The sequence below is a fragment of the Empidonax traillii genome, unplaced genomic scaffold (genome assembly GCF_003031625.1).
Source record: "Empidonax traillii isolate 1590-97213 ecotype Southwest subspecies unplaced genomic scaffold, ASM303162v1 scaffold126:size1624879, whole genome shotgun sequence".
Taxonomy (NCBI): Eukaryota; Metazoa; Chordata; class Aves; order Passeriformes; family Tyrannidae; genus Empidonax; species Empidonax traillii.
Genome location: NW_020955319.1, coordinates 285,815 through 298,598, shown reverse-complemented (window position 1 = coordinate 298,598; position 12,784 = coordinate 285,815). Strand labels below are relative to the sequence as shown.

Genomic DNA, 12,784 nt, shown 5'->3' with positions numbered 1-12,784 from the left:
ATGGAAATAGTCCCTTTAGTGTGACAAGTAAGTTTCATGCAGTGAATAAATTTTGAAAAATTATCTAGAGTGAATGGAAAGATTTCCTTAGTATCTTCATAGTAAAAGTCTCAGCTATGGGGACTCATATTCTTTCACCCTGGGTTTTTTTTTCCTAACAGTCTCTTTGGAGCCATCTAAATTGCAGAGCCATGATTTAGGCAATACAGGGACCACTGCTGTGACCAGATTCTACAGTACAAAGAGACAGAAGACAGAGCAGCCAAAGGGACAGCTGCAGTCCCCCGTCCTGCAAGGAGATCCTCTGTTATTCCAAAAGCAGAAGAAGGTTTCAAGACCAGACAGAGCTCAGTGTGCACTCAGGCAATCTACTTTATTTGAGATTCTTGTCCAGCCAGATGTATAGCAGTGCCGTAGTACGGGGACACTACCCTTGAAAGCCATCTCCAGTTCCACATCTGATGCCAGCCGTCTTCCAAAAATAGCATCATGCAGGAAAGAAGCTACTTTTTCTCTTGGCAATCTTCTCCCTGATGAAAGATAAACTTCATTCTGAAAGCCACCTGCTTGCAGAGGACACAAAATGCCTCCCTCTCCACACCACCCTACAAGCAGATGCACACGTGCACTTTGCGGGTTTTTTATAGTTGCCTATTTCCATAAAGTTCAGAACCTATTGACAAGATATTTTAATGCAGTGTGGATTGAACTGCCCAGGTATAAGCATTTTCAGTGCTATCAGTTTAACACAGAAGGCATAGCTGCAAATAGGAATGTTAGGAAAATGGTTTTTTTTAGAGCAGTGTTAGGAAATCCATTTTTTATCACAGGCTGATATTTGACTGTTGTAGATGTCACATCTAGACCTACTTGCAGTGACTTTAGTGTCAGAAAACTGCTACATGGCTCTGAGCATGACTCATAATGATGTCCCAAAACATTCACTCTACTGCTTTAGGGATTTTTTTTTATTGCATTTTTCTCTGTCAGATCAGAACATTACAATCATCCACCCTAAGCCCTGTAAAACACCAAGCCAACACCTCATAATTCCTCTAGTAAGCATATTATGTTTGCTTTTCGCCCCAAAACATAACTGTTCAATATGTCAGGCTAATCTTGAAGTTACAGTTGCTCCCTGAGTAGCAGAACATTGTCTCTAATCAGAGATGCTGCCCCTATTTCACTTTTTTACAGATATTAAGCCTTCCTCTGGGATATATGAAGATGTCAACAGAAAATAAAGAGCTCCTTTACCCTTCCTTACAGGAGGGCCTGCCTACCTCTCTATTCATGCAAGCTAATTCCTTTCAAATCACTTGTGCTGTGGACACAGCCTGTAAACTTCCTCTGTGGTCCTTGCCAGAAGCATCCAAACCATGTCTCCATTTTCAACTTGGAGAAAATTCTGCTTCTTATCTCAGGCCATTTCCTTCTGCTTTCAACTCATTTAAACCTTCAAGCCTATGCACAGGCCTTCTGTGTGAACCGCAGCCAGAACAGGATCTCATCCTCTCTGGCATCCCTGCCTGCCCTCATCTCCTGCCTTCCCTACTGCCTCTCCTGAGCCACTTATCTGGATCGCTCTGAGGAGGAACAGCACTATTTTTAGGCTGCCGCTGTGCTCTAACTAAGCACAGAGGAATGCGGCTGTGAGCCGGGCCTGCCGGGAGCGGCGGTGCTCCGAGGGCAGGCGGTGCCGCATCCCGCGGGCCGGGGGCTCGGCACAGGAAGCTCCCAGGGACACCACCGGGGCTGCGCTCCCGGGAACCGGACGGGCAGGGCAGGGCTGTCTGTCCTGGCTTATCTCCGCTAGGGCGCGGCGATCGCTGTCCCTGTGCGCCCCACCACAGACCCCTCCCAGTGCGGAGCCCCGGTGCGCCCTGCCCGCCCCAGCGGGCCTCCTCGGGGTCAAAGCAGCAGGGTCCCGAGGCCAGGCCTCGCAGCCCCGGCCACCCAACCCGGCCGCTGCGGGGGTATCCCCTACGGACCCTCCGCCGCCAGGACTCGAACCCGTGACCCCGGAACCGCCCCGCCCCCCGGGCCGCGCTCCTGGCACCCCCCGCCCCCCGCCGTTATGTAACGCGCGCGCGCCGCCATTGGCTGGCGCGGGTCGGGCCGCGCGAGGCGGGGGTGGGGCCGCGCACGCGCAGAGCGGCGCCGCTGCCTCCGCCTCCTCCTCCTCGCCGTTCTCCTCCCGAACAGCAGCACCAGCAGCGGCGGCGGCGGCGCGGCCGGAGCTCCCACAGCCGCTGCCAGGGCCGCCCAGCCCGGATCCCGCTCTGGTGAGCAGCGGCGGGGGCAGCGGGACGGAACAGGGCGGGGGGGGAGAGGGGAGTGGGCCCAGCTCGGGGGAAGGGGACGGCCCGGCCGCGGGGCGCGCTCCGCGCTCCGCTCCGGGCCCGCTGTCCGCCAGGGCTGCTTGGCCGCGGCCTCCGTCCGTCCGTCCGTCCGTCTTACCACGGCCGCTCTCCTCCCGTGGGGCGCGTGGCGGGGCTGCGGCCGCCTGTGCTCCGCCTGGCCCGCCCCGGGGCCGCGGCCGCCCCCGGTCCCCGCGCGGCGCAGGCCGGGCCGGGCCGTCCCTGGCGGAGGGGCCGCCAAGCCCCGCGGGAGCACCGGGGAGGCCTCAGGCGGGGCCTCCCGCCGTTATTCGTCTCTGAAGTGACAGCGGAAGCAGCTGTCGGTGTCCGGTTTTAGGACTTGAAACTCCGCTCGGGCTCTGGTTACTTACAGGGCGATGGCCCGGTGAGAGGCACTGCCGTGCTGCGAGTTCCAGTCGCGGTGCCCGCGCTGCTGCTGCTGCTGTGACTTGGCAGCAAAAAATCCTGTTACGATTTGGCATCTTTTTTTTTTTTTTTTTTTTTTTTTTTTTTTTTTTTTTTTTTTTTTTTTTTTTTTTTTTTTTTTTTTTTTTTTTTTTTTTTTTTTTTTTTTTTTTTTTTTTTTTTTTTTTTTTTTTTTTTTTTTTTTTTTTTTTTTAGCCATGTATTCGGTGTCCTACGTGCTCACGCGTTCTTTATTTGGAGGCAGCGGGCCGGTCTGCTGGACTCTGTGAGGTTTGCCTGATAAGGAAAACAGCACTTACCTGCGTTGAGCAATTGAAATACTGATTTAGCTTTGTTGATGAGCTCACCGTTCTTTTAAACAAGCTTTGAGATTGGGTTTTGTCACTTTTTAGGGTAATGATAATCTAAATCTTCCTTTTCTTAGTGTTTCAGGAACACTCTCTGTCAGCTGTATTAATGTGACTTTCAGTGTTTAAACTCTTGGATTTTTGGTCTTGGGCATAGTATGGTGGTTGATACTTTTGAGCAGATGTTTTTGGTCATATTTTCTTGTCTGTGACTTAATTAAAAGCAGCAGTTGCCAAGTACATACAAAAGCTCAGTGGCGTTGGCTGTTGCAATGTACTGCTTATCAAGGCACTAAAATACAAAATAATATGCAAATACTTTGTGAAAAGAACTATTTTTTGTTACATTTAACTGTTTTCTGTTGAGACCCCCCCTGACGTCTGTAGGATTGCTGTAATGCGGGTAAAATGGAAGCGAAATAAACCTACGGTTGCTTCCAGGGTATGCAATGCTATTGCCAATATCTCATTTTTTCCCCTTATTTTTAAATTTTAAATGGGAATCCAGTGTTCTGGTTGAGCCATTCTGTATATAAACAGTGTGAGGCCCTGGCCAGGGTGTTCTGGAGTAGCTGTAGTGTACAGTGAAACATAGACTGGTATTTTTAGTCTTATTAACATGCAATCCTATATCTTACGGAACCTGTTGAACGCCACATATATTTCTAGGTGCTTGTTAATGGAATTTGTGTTGTGTTCAGTTTTGTTAGCCATATGGACTTCTAAATTATCTTTTAGAGAAACTGAAGGGGAGTGAATGCTGAAGATGTGCTGTATTGCTTCTGCAGAGGGTTACGAGGTGGTGTTTGATGCAGTGAAAGAAGCGGGCTGTGACCCCAGAGGTGCCTCTCAGTCCACAGGAGCTGTTCTGGGTCTCAGGACTGTCGTTTTGCTGTTAGGCACTGTGATGTTACATGTCCAGAAATTCTCACAGTACTAGTGAATTTTCCAATGTTAGTATGTCTTGTGGACTCCATTTTCATAATGGTTTTATGGGCTTCTCACACGTATTTACTGTAGGTCAGTCACTGTTTGGATAGGCCTTTCTCTCTCAGCCGGAGGCCGCCTGCCCTGTTGGGAAGGACCACATGACAGGCCTGGTGTAGCCCCACAGAGTGATCTGTCCCAGAGCTGCCAAACTTGGAGCAAGTGCCCGGGTCATGTGGAGGGGCAGTGACCAAGAAACTATCCTCCTGGGAGCGCTAGACTTTGCTAGTTCTCCTGAGAACAATGGACTTCGCTGGCTGTGCTGTGCTTGGGCAGTCAGTGTTGTGCTTCTGAGAGAGCTGCACAACTGGATTGTGCCTGGGCTGTGAGGGACTGAGAGAAAGACAGCAGCAGAAATTGGGCTGCTGGGTTACATAACCACACTCTGAATCCTGCTCTGTTGGTGTGCCCAAATCCTGCCTGGTGTCTGCTCTGGGGGTGGGGCACAGACTGAATTGGGTGTCTCTGGTGGGCTGGGTGCAGGTGGAACATTGTTATTGGGAAATGCGATGTCTTGATGCTCCCTGAAATGTGACTCTTGCATCTCATTTCTTCTTCTGGTGGACATTGTAGTAGCATATGGCAATAACATTTGCTTCCTTTATGCTCCTGTGTTGTATAGAGAAATGGCTTCTGATGGGAGCAATTTTATTTCAAGAAATATACATGCATGTAAAGTTGACTGAAAATAAAAAAATAGCCACCTGTAAAAATATCTTTCAATAAAGAGGGGTGACCTGCTGCTCTTGGTGTTCCCAACTCCAAAGCAGGTCACAGGCACCTACACCAAAAGACACTAATGCACCTTGGGTAATACTTTGATTTGCCTTTCTTGAAACTTGTTTCAAGTTCCAGAAATAAAGGCTCAGTCGTAAGCTTTAGGAAAAAAAACAAAATAACAATAACAATAAAATTGGAATTTTTCTGTACCTTTGGAAATAGAGAATACGTTTCTATTAACTGCAAAGGAAACTTTTAATTATTCTGACTATTGAAAACACTTTTCAAAAGTAGACCGTGAATCTTTGTAGAGGAAGAAACCTTAGAACAGCCTAATAATTCTGGTGTATTTTAAAAGTGACACTAAACTCAGAGTCTTTACATTGTGAAGAACAGATGTCTGTTGTGTTTGAGTTATGGGAGTTGTAGGCCTTGTGGACAGAGTGCATGACTGCATTGTGCTCATCCTCAGCAGCAGTAGTTTCTCATGTTTGTAGACTAAATGTCTTCTTTTTGTTTGTAGATATGGCTCGTGGACAGCAGAAGATTCAGTCGCAGCAGAAAAATGCCAAAAAGCAAGCTGAGCAAAAAAAGAAACAAGGACATGATCAGAAGGCTGCAGCCAAGGCTGCCTTGATATATACCTGCACTGTCTGTAGGGTAAGAGGAACCGAAGTCAAAATAGTATTGTAGGGAGGTCTGTCTTCCAGCCTAGAGCAGAATTTTTAGAAGATTGTATAGTGGAAACTAAAATACTTAAAGTGGTTGTCAAGCTTGTAGCTATAAGAAGCATTTGCATCTGTTATGTGACTTGCTTACAAATTTAGCTGTACTGATAATTGAGACAGGAGAAAATCAGAGGGCGTGTACAGGTCTGGTTTGGGTAGTTATTTTGCCTTTTGTATTGCAGTGGTCCGCGTGTGCTGTTAGTGTGAGATTGCTTCCTGTTCAGTCTCCAAATGGAAACATGATTTTTTTGTGATGGAATTGGCCCACCTTAGAATCATTTGTTACTGATGTTGATGCAGAGAGGGAAAGGGGTGCTGGCAAAAGCCTTAGTGTAAGTTTGATACACAGTAACTTTTGCTAGAAAAACTTACTTGACAAGAGAACAGAAATGCAAGCCCTAATCAGATTGTACATTTCCTTCTGCCTGGTTTTCCTGAATGTGCTCATTTTGGAGCTGAAGGATAAACTTGCTGTTTTCATTTAAATGGTCAGTCCCAGAATTGATTTGTCACTTTAAATGTCTTAAATAAGTTTCCAAATTAAGGGTTGCTCCCTTAAGTACTTGTTGTGAAATCAAGCTGCAGCATCCATCCCTTGGGACAGTGGATGCCTGCAACTGTGTTGTAGCAAAGGTCTGAGATAGCTTGTGCCAAACAGGGAATCAGGTCATGCCATATAACTTTTTAGCCTGTTGATAAACAAAAGAAATAACTTTAATAAAGACTTGGTTCTGAAAAGGATAAGCATTTAAGGTGTTAAAAAAGAAGATAGTAAGGAGATTTTCCACCAAACCAACATATGAAGTGTAAGATGTGCAGGGAGATACTTAGCAAGAATAGCACCACTGATGGACATGCCAAAAACAAAGTGATAGTAGTGCTTAAAAGCATCTCTGAGAATAGGAGGTCAAATACTCTGTCCTACCCTGCAGCTAAATTAGTGGTGCGTGTGTCACTAGAGCAGTGTCATTGAGGAGACAGTTTGCTTCAGGGAAAAGAAAATAAAACATGTTGGGGAATAGGTTTTGTAGCATTATTTAACACTTCTACTGTGCATAAAGTTTAATGTCTCTCTTTAATCAGACTCAAATGCCGGATCCCAAGACCTTCAAACAGCACTTTGAAAGCAAGCATCCTAAGACTCCACTTCCTCCAGAATTGGCTGATGTTCAGGCGTAAAGTTGTCTACAGGTCGTTACCTTAATTTTTAATTGATTGTCTGAGAAAGCTGTATTATGAATCAGTTTTTTTACCACCAATAACTAGGGCTTTAAGCTTGCTTCATTTCTTTTAATATAAAAATTACTGGAGGTAAAAGTTGGACTCCTGAACTGTTAAAAGGAGAAGCAGGCTAGTACTTACGTGGGTGAAATGGCTGTGGCATTTCAGTGTGCACAGAGGTTTTAAAAGGGATTAATGTTGTTTCAAATCTTCATTCTTAGTGTTGTAGGAATACTTCCTTATTTAGTTCTTGCTTTGAAATGTTAGTTTTGCTTTGAACAAAATATATAACTACAATCTGTCGCTACAAAACGTGTAATGGAGACTGTAATTTAGTATATTTCCAACAATTGAGCCTTTTTGTTCACAATATACAGATGAATGCAGATTTTTCTGCATTCGAATACGAAACTTAACTTCTATGTTAACTGTAGAAGTAGCCAGTTGTTAGGCTGTAGCTGAAAGTGGTTATAATAAAAGGCTGAAATGAGGTAAAAAGCAGTATTATGGTATTTCATTCATGCAGAGATAAGCAGCGTTGTGTAATGGTTCAGCTTAACTGAGTTGTTCTTGTTTTTTATAGGTGAAGTCATGACACCTATTGACTCTTCTACTGTCAGACCTTACATAACAAACCTGCAGCTGCTTTTCTAAAACTGTTGATCAGCAAAAATGAAGGGGCTACAGAAACATTCATATTTTTATGCTGTTCCCTCTTGGGCTTCATGAAAAGACAATTCTGTGTAAATGTACAGTTGTGCCCTATTTGGAAATCCTGAAAAATCAGTCCATACTTGTTATAAAAAATTTTTTACAATTGTAATTATATTGATGTTCATATTGTGTAAAATAACTCACTTAATAAAGTAGTACTTTGATTTTACAATATCACAGATTAACTCCTTGTAGAAATTCTGTTTCAACTTCCTGCATTATCTGCCTTATAAAATAATAAGAAAAACACAAAAGTGGAATTTTCCCCATCCTGCCAAAACGTGAGCAGTATCATTCCACTGAAAGTAATGTACATTACAGTAAATTAAAGTGGAAAGGGAAGCTGCTCATATTTACTGTCCAGTGTGCTGCCTGCTTGAGCCCAGCCGCTAGTGGTCAAGCTGAGGGCTCAAGGCACGGCACTCGCCCGAGCAGCTGCATGAGAATCATGAGACTTCCTCCTACATTTTTGTCCTGGGTATTGGAGCCTAAATACTGCAAGCCATTTCGAATGGGATTCTTTACTGTGAGGGATCATGTTCCTTGAAGTCATGCACTGGAGAGACTCTAGTTATGCTTTTATCTTTTCTATTTAGGTAGATGGCTGAGGAAGCTGAGGGGTGGCAGATTTGAGTGCTTCTGGGTATGCTGGCTTAAAAAATGCTTGCAAATACTAGGTGAAAGCAACTCTGCTCTTAGTTGAAAAATGGGTTTGAAAATATTTTTAATGATATTTTGAGCAGTCAACCACACATGTTCCCCCTCAAATGTGTCTGGTTATTTCTCTCTTCAAGAAATGCGTAAAATAGCCAGCCATTAATAACCTTCCTTCACAACCAGCTTAAAATAAGACTGTTGGAAAAGAGCCAAAGTAACTAAAATAATATGGCTACTTAAAGAAATCGGATGTGATTAAAGTTGCATTGACAAGAAAAAGCTGGATAATAACTCTGGCCAAGAACATTTGAGCAGATAAACATAATTATCCTTAAAGTGTTCTGGGCTGAGTTCTAATCCCAGATGTACAGCACAGAAGTGGAGAAACATCTGAATTGTGCTAGGTCTGATATACAAACTTCCATCTTTGGCATTTGGAGGGGGCTTATTTAAGAGCTTTATTTTTGACCCTGCATTAAGAAGCAATACTAGAATTGCTGTGATTTGTGAGTTTACAATAGATGTAAAAATTCTGGCAGTCCAACTAACCCTTGCTATGCAGCAGGACTGTATATCTGGCCTTCAAATGGCTTCCTAAAATCTAGGACCATAGTCTCAAAGACTCATTCACTTAAAAGAATGCACTTGGTATTTTATTATATAAAGTCAAAGCCTTTGTCTTCGTCCACTCATTTGCTCTTTATTGAACTACTTCTGTGAGACTAGCTTCCTGTCCTCTTTGCTGTGACAGTATCTCTGTAAATACTTACTTTGGCATAAAGTTTCTCTGTATTATAGTCACTCTGGGATAACCTGTATACCACTTAACTTTTATAGGTAATGTTATTCTCCTCAGCATAATCCACTACTGCACTTGTACACCTGACATCAGAATGTAACGCTTGATTTATTTTTCTTTAATGTTATCAATACATATATCCTGACAAACTGGCAAGAAATCTGCTCTCGACCTTTGTGCTGTATGGGGGAGAGGTACTTCAATGTTCTAATGCTGTAGTTTGTCTAAGAATACACCGAGTGCAAATGGATAAAGATGTTTCTTGCGCTGATTGGTATTTGATAATCTGGTTTTACTTTGAAAAATGTGTGGGGATGTATCCCTATAGCTTGGTCCTGAGGTGAAGTATATGTTCTATTCCTTCAATTCAGATTGTGTAGCATTAAATAAAAAGATTTTGTTTCATAAACAATCTCTCTTAATGGGCACTGAAGAGTTGGAAAGCTGCATCAGTAGTGGGATGATTAACTTCAGTTAGAATTGTGTTTTCAAAACTCCATGATGCTCAGTTTGAAAATACCTTATGAAATGATGAGGTTTCTATTATTGGAAGGAAAGGATGATGCTCGGTTCAGTAAGATCCCTAGCTACAATAGCTGTAATCTCAGTTACAGAAGTAAATGAAAGCTATGACTGAAATGTTATAAAGCTGTACCAAATGTGGAAATAGTCCTCACTTAGAATTATCTGCAATAGTCCATATATCTAAAAGGTCAGAGGAAGGACTAGTTCTCTATCATCTCCTCCTGATCTGGAGGATAGCACACCCTGGTACCCGGCTAAAGACACAGTTGTGCATTGTAATGTGTCTGATTAAAAAGAATTAAAAATCTAAAACGTAAAATGTCATATTTCCTGCCTGCTTTTAAAACCAAGTGTTGCTGCACCTAGAAAATTAATTTCCTGCCTGTGGACAGCCATGGAACTTGAAGCTGTCTACCTGTGCAAAAAAGAAAAAGGCATGGAAAGCTTCCTGTGTTCCCTTGAGAAAGATTCATCTTTGTGCAAGGTCAGCATTCAGGTAAGGGGCTTTTATGGTGTCAGTATGGACATCAGCTGTCATGAATACTTGTGGAACAACTTTAAAGAGTGATTTTGGATTTTCAGAAGCCCACATCTTTTGGGAATCTGCATATAATCAGCATCCGAAATCATATTTTAAGTGTCATGTAAAATGTTCAGAAAAAACGTCTCACTTTAGATCTTAGAGCAAAAGTTAGAACATGTGATTATGGTGAAGCCATGTTGGGGACTACTGAATAATCAAGAACAGTTTTGCAATTTTGTTAATCAGACTTAAGTAGGCTTGTTTCTCTACGTCTGCTTTACACTACCTACGGGCTTCTGGTTTGTTGCTATCAAAAAGCTGTGTGAAAGATCTGAAATAGAAGTTGAAGACAGTTGCTGCGTAGCCTTAGGGAAATAGCTGGCTTTATACAGTGCTCTTGAAACATCCCTGGAGACTATCCCTTTTAGTTATTTGCTGAAAACACTTCAGCTCAAGTAAGTAAAGCTAATGACCACAGGCTGTTTACAAACCACATAGTAATGAAGGAATTTGTAGCATTTCTGTAAACTATATTGAACTGTTTTCCTATCTTGATAAGAAGTGCTATTAGATGGAATGTCTTTTATCATCAAATACTGATAGGCTTGAGGTCTGTTTTGTTTCCCATTTTCACAGAAACAAGTTAGGAATTACTGGGCTTTACTAGAAGCCTGGTCTTCCAGGGCCTGACCAGTAAACTTGATTATTCCTACAGAATCTACAAACAAAGTAAAGGTCAGATTATGTTTCTGTCTACCCAGTTATCTGCTGGGTGCAATTTGGGGGCCTTTGATTTACCTGTTTAAAACCTTGCAAGTTTTGCAGTCGACTTGAAATTCAGCTCCAAAACTCATGTTTGCACTGGTATTCAGTGTGTCATTTTACATATTCTGTAGCATCATCAGCGATTTTGGTCTAGTTCAAACAGTGGGAGGGTGTGTCCATTTTTTAAATTATTTTGAAATATTTTAATACATTGTCTATTGTGTTACGGTTTTTATATAGATATGGCACCATAGACTCACAAGTCTAGAGTTGTGTTATCTTGGTAGCTTTAAAAAAGAAGTGGATTAGGTTGCATGGATGTTTTATAATTCTCTTACGTAGCTTTTAGCACTGAGGTTCCTGGGAAAGGAGGAATCTATAGTTGTCCCAACACGGTTATCTAACAGAAATCTGTTCAGGCTGTGTCTCAGCTTTTTCAGGAAATATGGCACAGTTTTCCTCTGAAAAACACTGTCCATTAAATATATAAATTCAAGATCCATGCAGCACTTTGATGGTATGGCAGACATACTTGTGTGTTCCTTCTTTGTAGCTGTTAAAAAATACAGTGCACAAAATTTACTGAATGCTGGAGGTCTTTCAGAAGAGCATGGATTAAGGGAAATCTCAGTAAGTTATCTAAACCATCTCCTTGCTCTGAAATTGGATCAAATCTGCCAAGACCAACTACCAAGTGTTTCTATAACTCTTAAAAGCGTCCAGTGAAAAGGATCCCATGACCTTTTAAGCAGCATGTATCACTGCTGAACTGTACCATTGGAGAGTTACTACAGCAAGAGTTTATCCCTGTGAATTAAGTCAATTGTTTACTGTTCTCATTGGCAATAGATGTGATAAATAGTGCCTTCATTTGAACATTGCTATTGTGTTCTTCTAGTCTTCAAAATAAACCCAGTTAATTGAATCACTCTTCCTAGGTCACATCTTCTAACTCTAGTGATTGCTGGTGCTCTGGATCCTCTCCAGTCGGTGCTCCTAAACTGTTTGCTCCAAAATGTGACCCAAAGTGCTGGCTGAGGCTATTGCAGGGTAGCTGGGACAACTAACCTCTGGCACTTGCATTCTGTTAACGTACACTGGAATTATATTAGCCTTTTTACACCAACATCCTAGGTCCATTTTGGTACCACTAATAATCTCCTTTGTGTCCCTCTATTTAGTGTCCACAGAGCTGTCTCTAATGGATCTCAGACCGGACTGTTCACAGTTCATCTAAATGTGGTATCATGGGGGAGTTTTCCAGATGTCCTCCCTTACTCTTTAGTCTGTGTTGTTCATGAACACACTGATGGGATAGACCCCAGGCAAAGCCTTGCATGACCCTGCTTGAGTAACTTCACAGGTTCCCAGTAAGCCTTTGGGAGCTGCTTTTTGAGAGCACTTTATACTGCTGTGATTTTTCCTTGTGGTCCGTATGGATTGGAGCTCTGTATTTCACCTGTGAGGACTTCACAAACTGACAATGTCAAAGGCCTTTAGAACAACAGGGAGATTTGGGATCTTGTGTGCCTGTGGGCACCAGGGTGGTTTTCACAAAGGAGATGGATGATAGTGGGGTACAGCATACTTCATTCCTGACAAATCCTTGTTGTCTGGCTATTGCTGGGTTACTTTTTCCTGTGCATTTAATAAGAGAATTTTATGAAAATGATTCTAGCCTTTTTTTGAGATTTAAGTTGACTGACAGAGTCCCTTTATTTTTAAATTCCTTATGCTTGTCCCACTACTCTCTTGGGCTCTTTTCTATGCTCTGTGAGTTCTCAGAAAGCAACACTCATGATCCATAGTGACGTGGCTGATTGCTGGAGCATCCTAGGGTAAGAGTAATTAGTTGTTGCCAGCTTGAATTCCATCAAAGCATTCTGCCTATTTTAGCTTATTCTTTTAACTTCTTAACATGTTTTGTTTAGTTAACTTTTGACTGAAGTCAAAAGTGCTGTTTATTACTTATTTGTGAATCTTCGATTGTTTTTCATTTCCTCATCAAGTAA

The 12,784-nt window shown here is 42.7% G+C and overlaps 1 protein-coding gene across 2 annotated transcripts; it reads left to right on the top strand.

Annotated features, from left to right (window-relative positions):
• Positions 1 to 2,145: 2,145 nt before the first annotated feature.
• ZNF706 (zinc finger protein 706) lies at positions 2,146 to 10,367 on the top strand. 2 transcript variants are annotated; one of them, XM_027883390.1, is made up of 4 exons: positions 2,146 to 2,285; positions 5,364 to 5,500; positions 6,652 to 6,759; positions 8,506 to 10,367. In XM_027883390.1, exons 2-3 carry the CDS (start codon positions 5,366 to 5,368, stop codon positions 6,745 to 6,747), a joined length of 231 nt encoding a protein of 76 aa, XP_027739191.1. In that variant the 5' UTR covers positions 2,146 to 2,285; positions 5,364 to 5,365; the 3' UTR covers positions 6,748 to 6,759; positions 8,506 to 10,367. The 2 variants fall into 2 exon arrangements, with proteins under 2 accessions (XP_027739191.1, XP_027739190.1); XM_027883389.1 differs by having other exon boundaries at positions 7,373 to 9,803.
• Positions 10,368 to 12,784: the final 2,417 nt, after the last annotated feature.

Excerpts from the sequence above, each read along its gene's own strand:
- ZNF706 (XM_027883390.1), top strand. The coding sequence starts at position 5,366 with ATGGCTCGTGGACAGCAGAAGATTCAGTCGCAGCAGAAAAATGCCAAA. Across the intron at positions 5,501-6,651 it reads ATACCTGCACTGTCTGTAGG|ACTCAAATGCCGGATCCCAA; the intron begins GTAAGAGGAACC and ends CTCTTTAATCAG.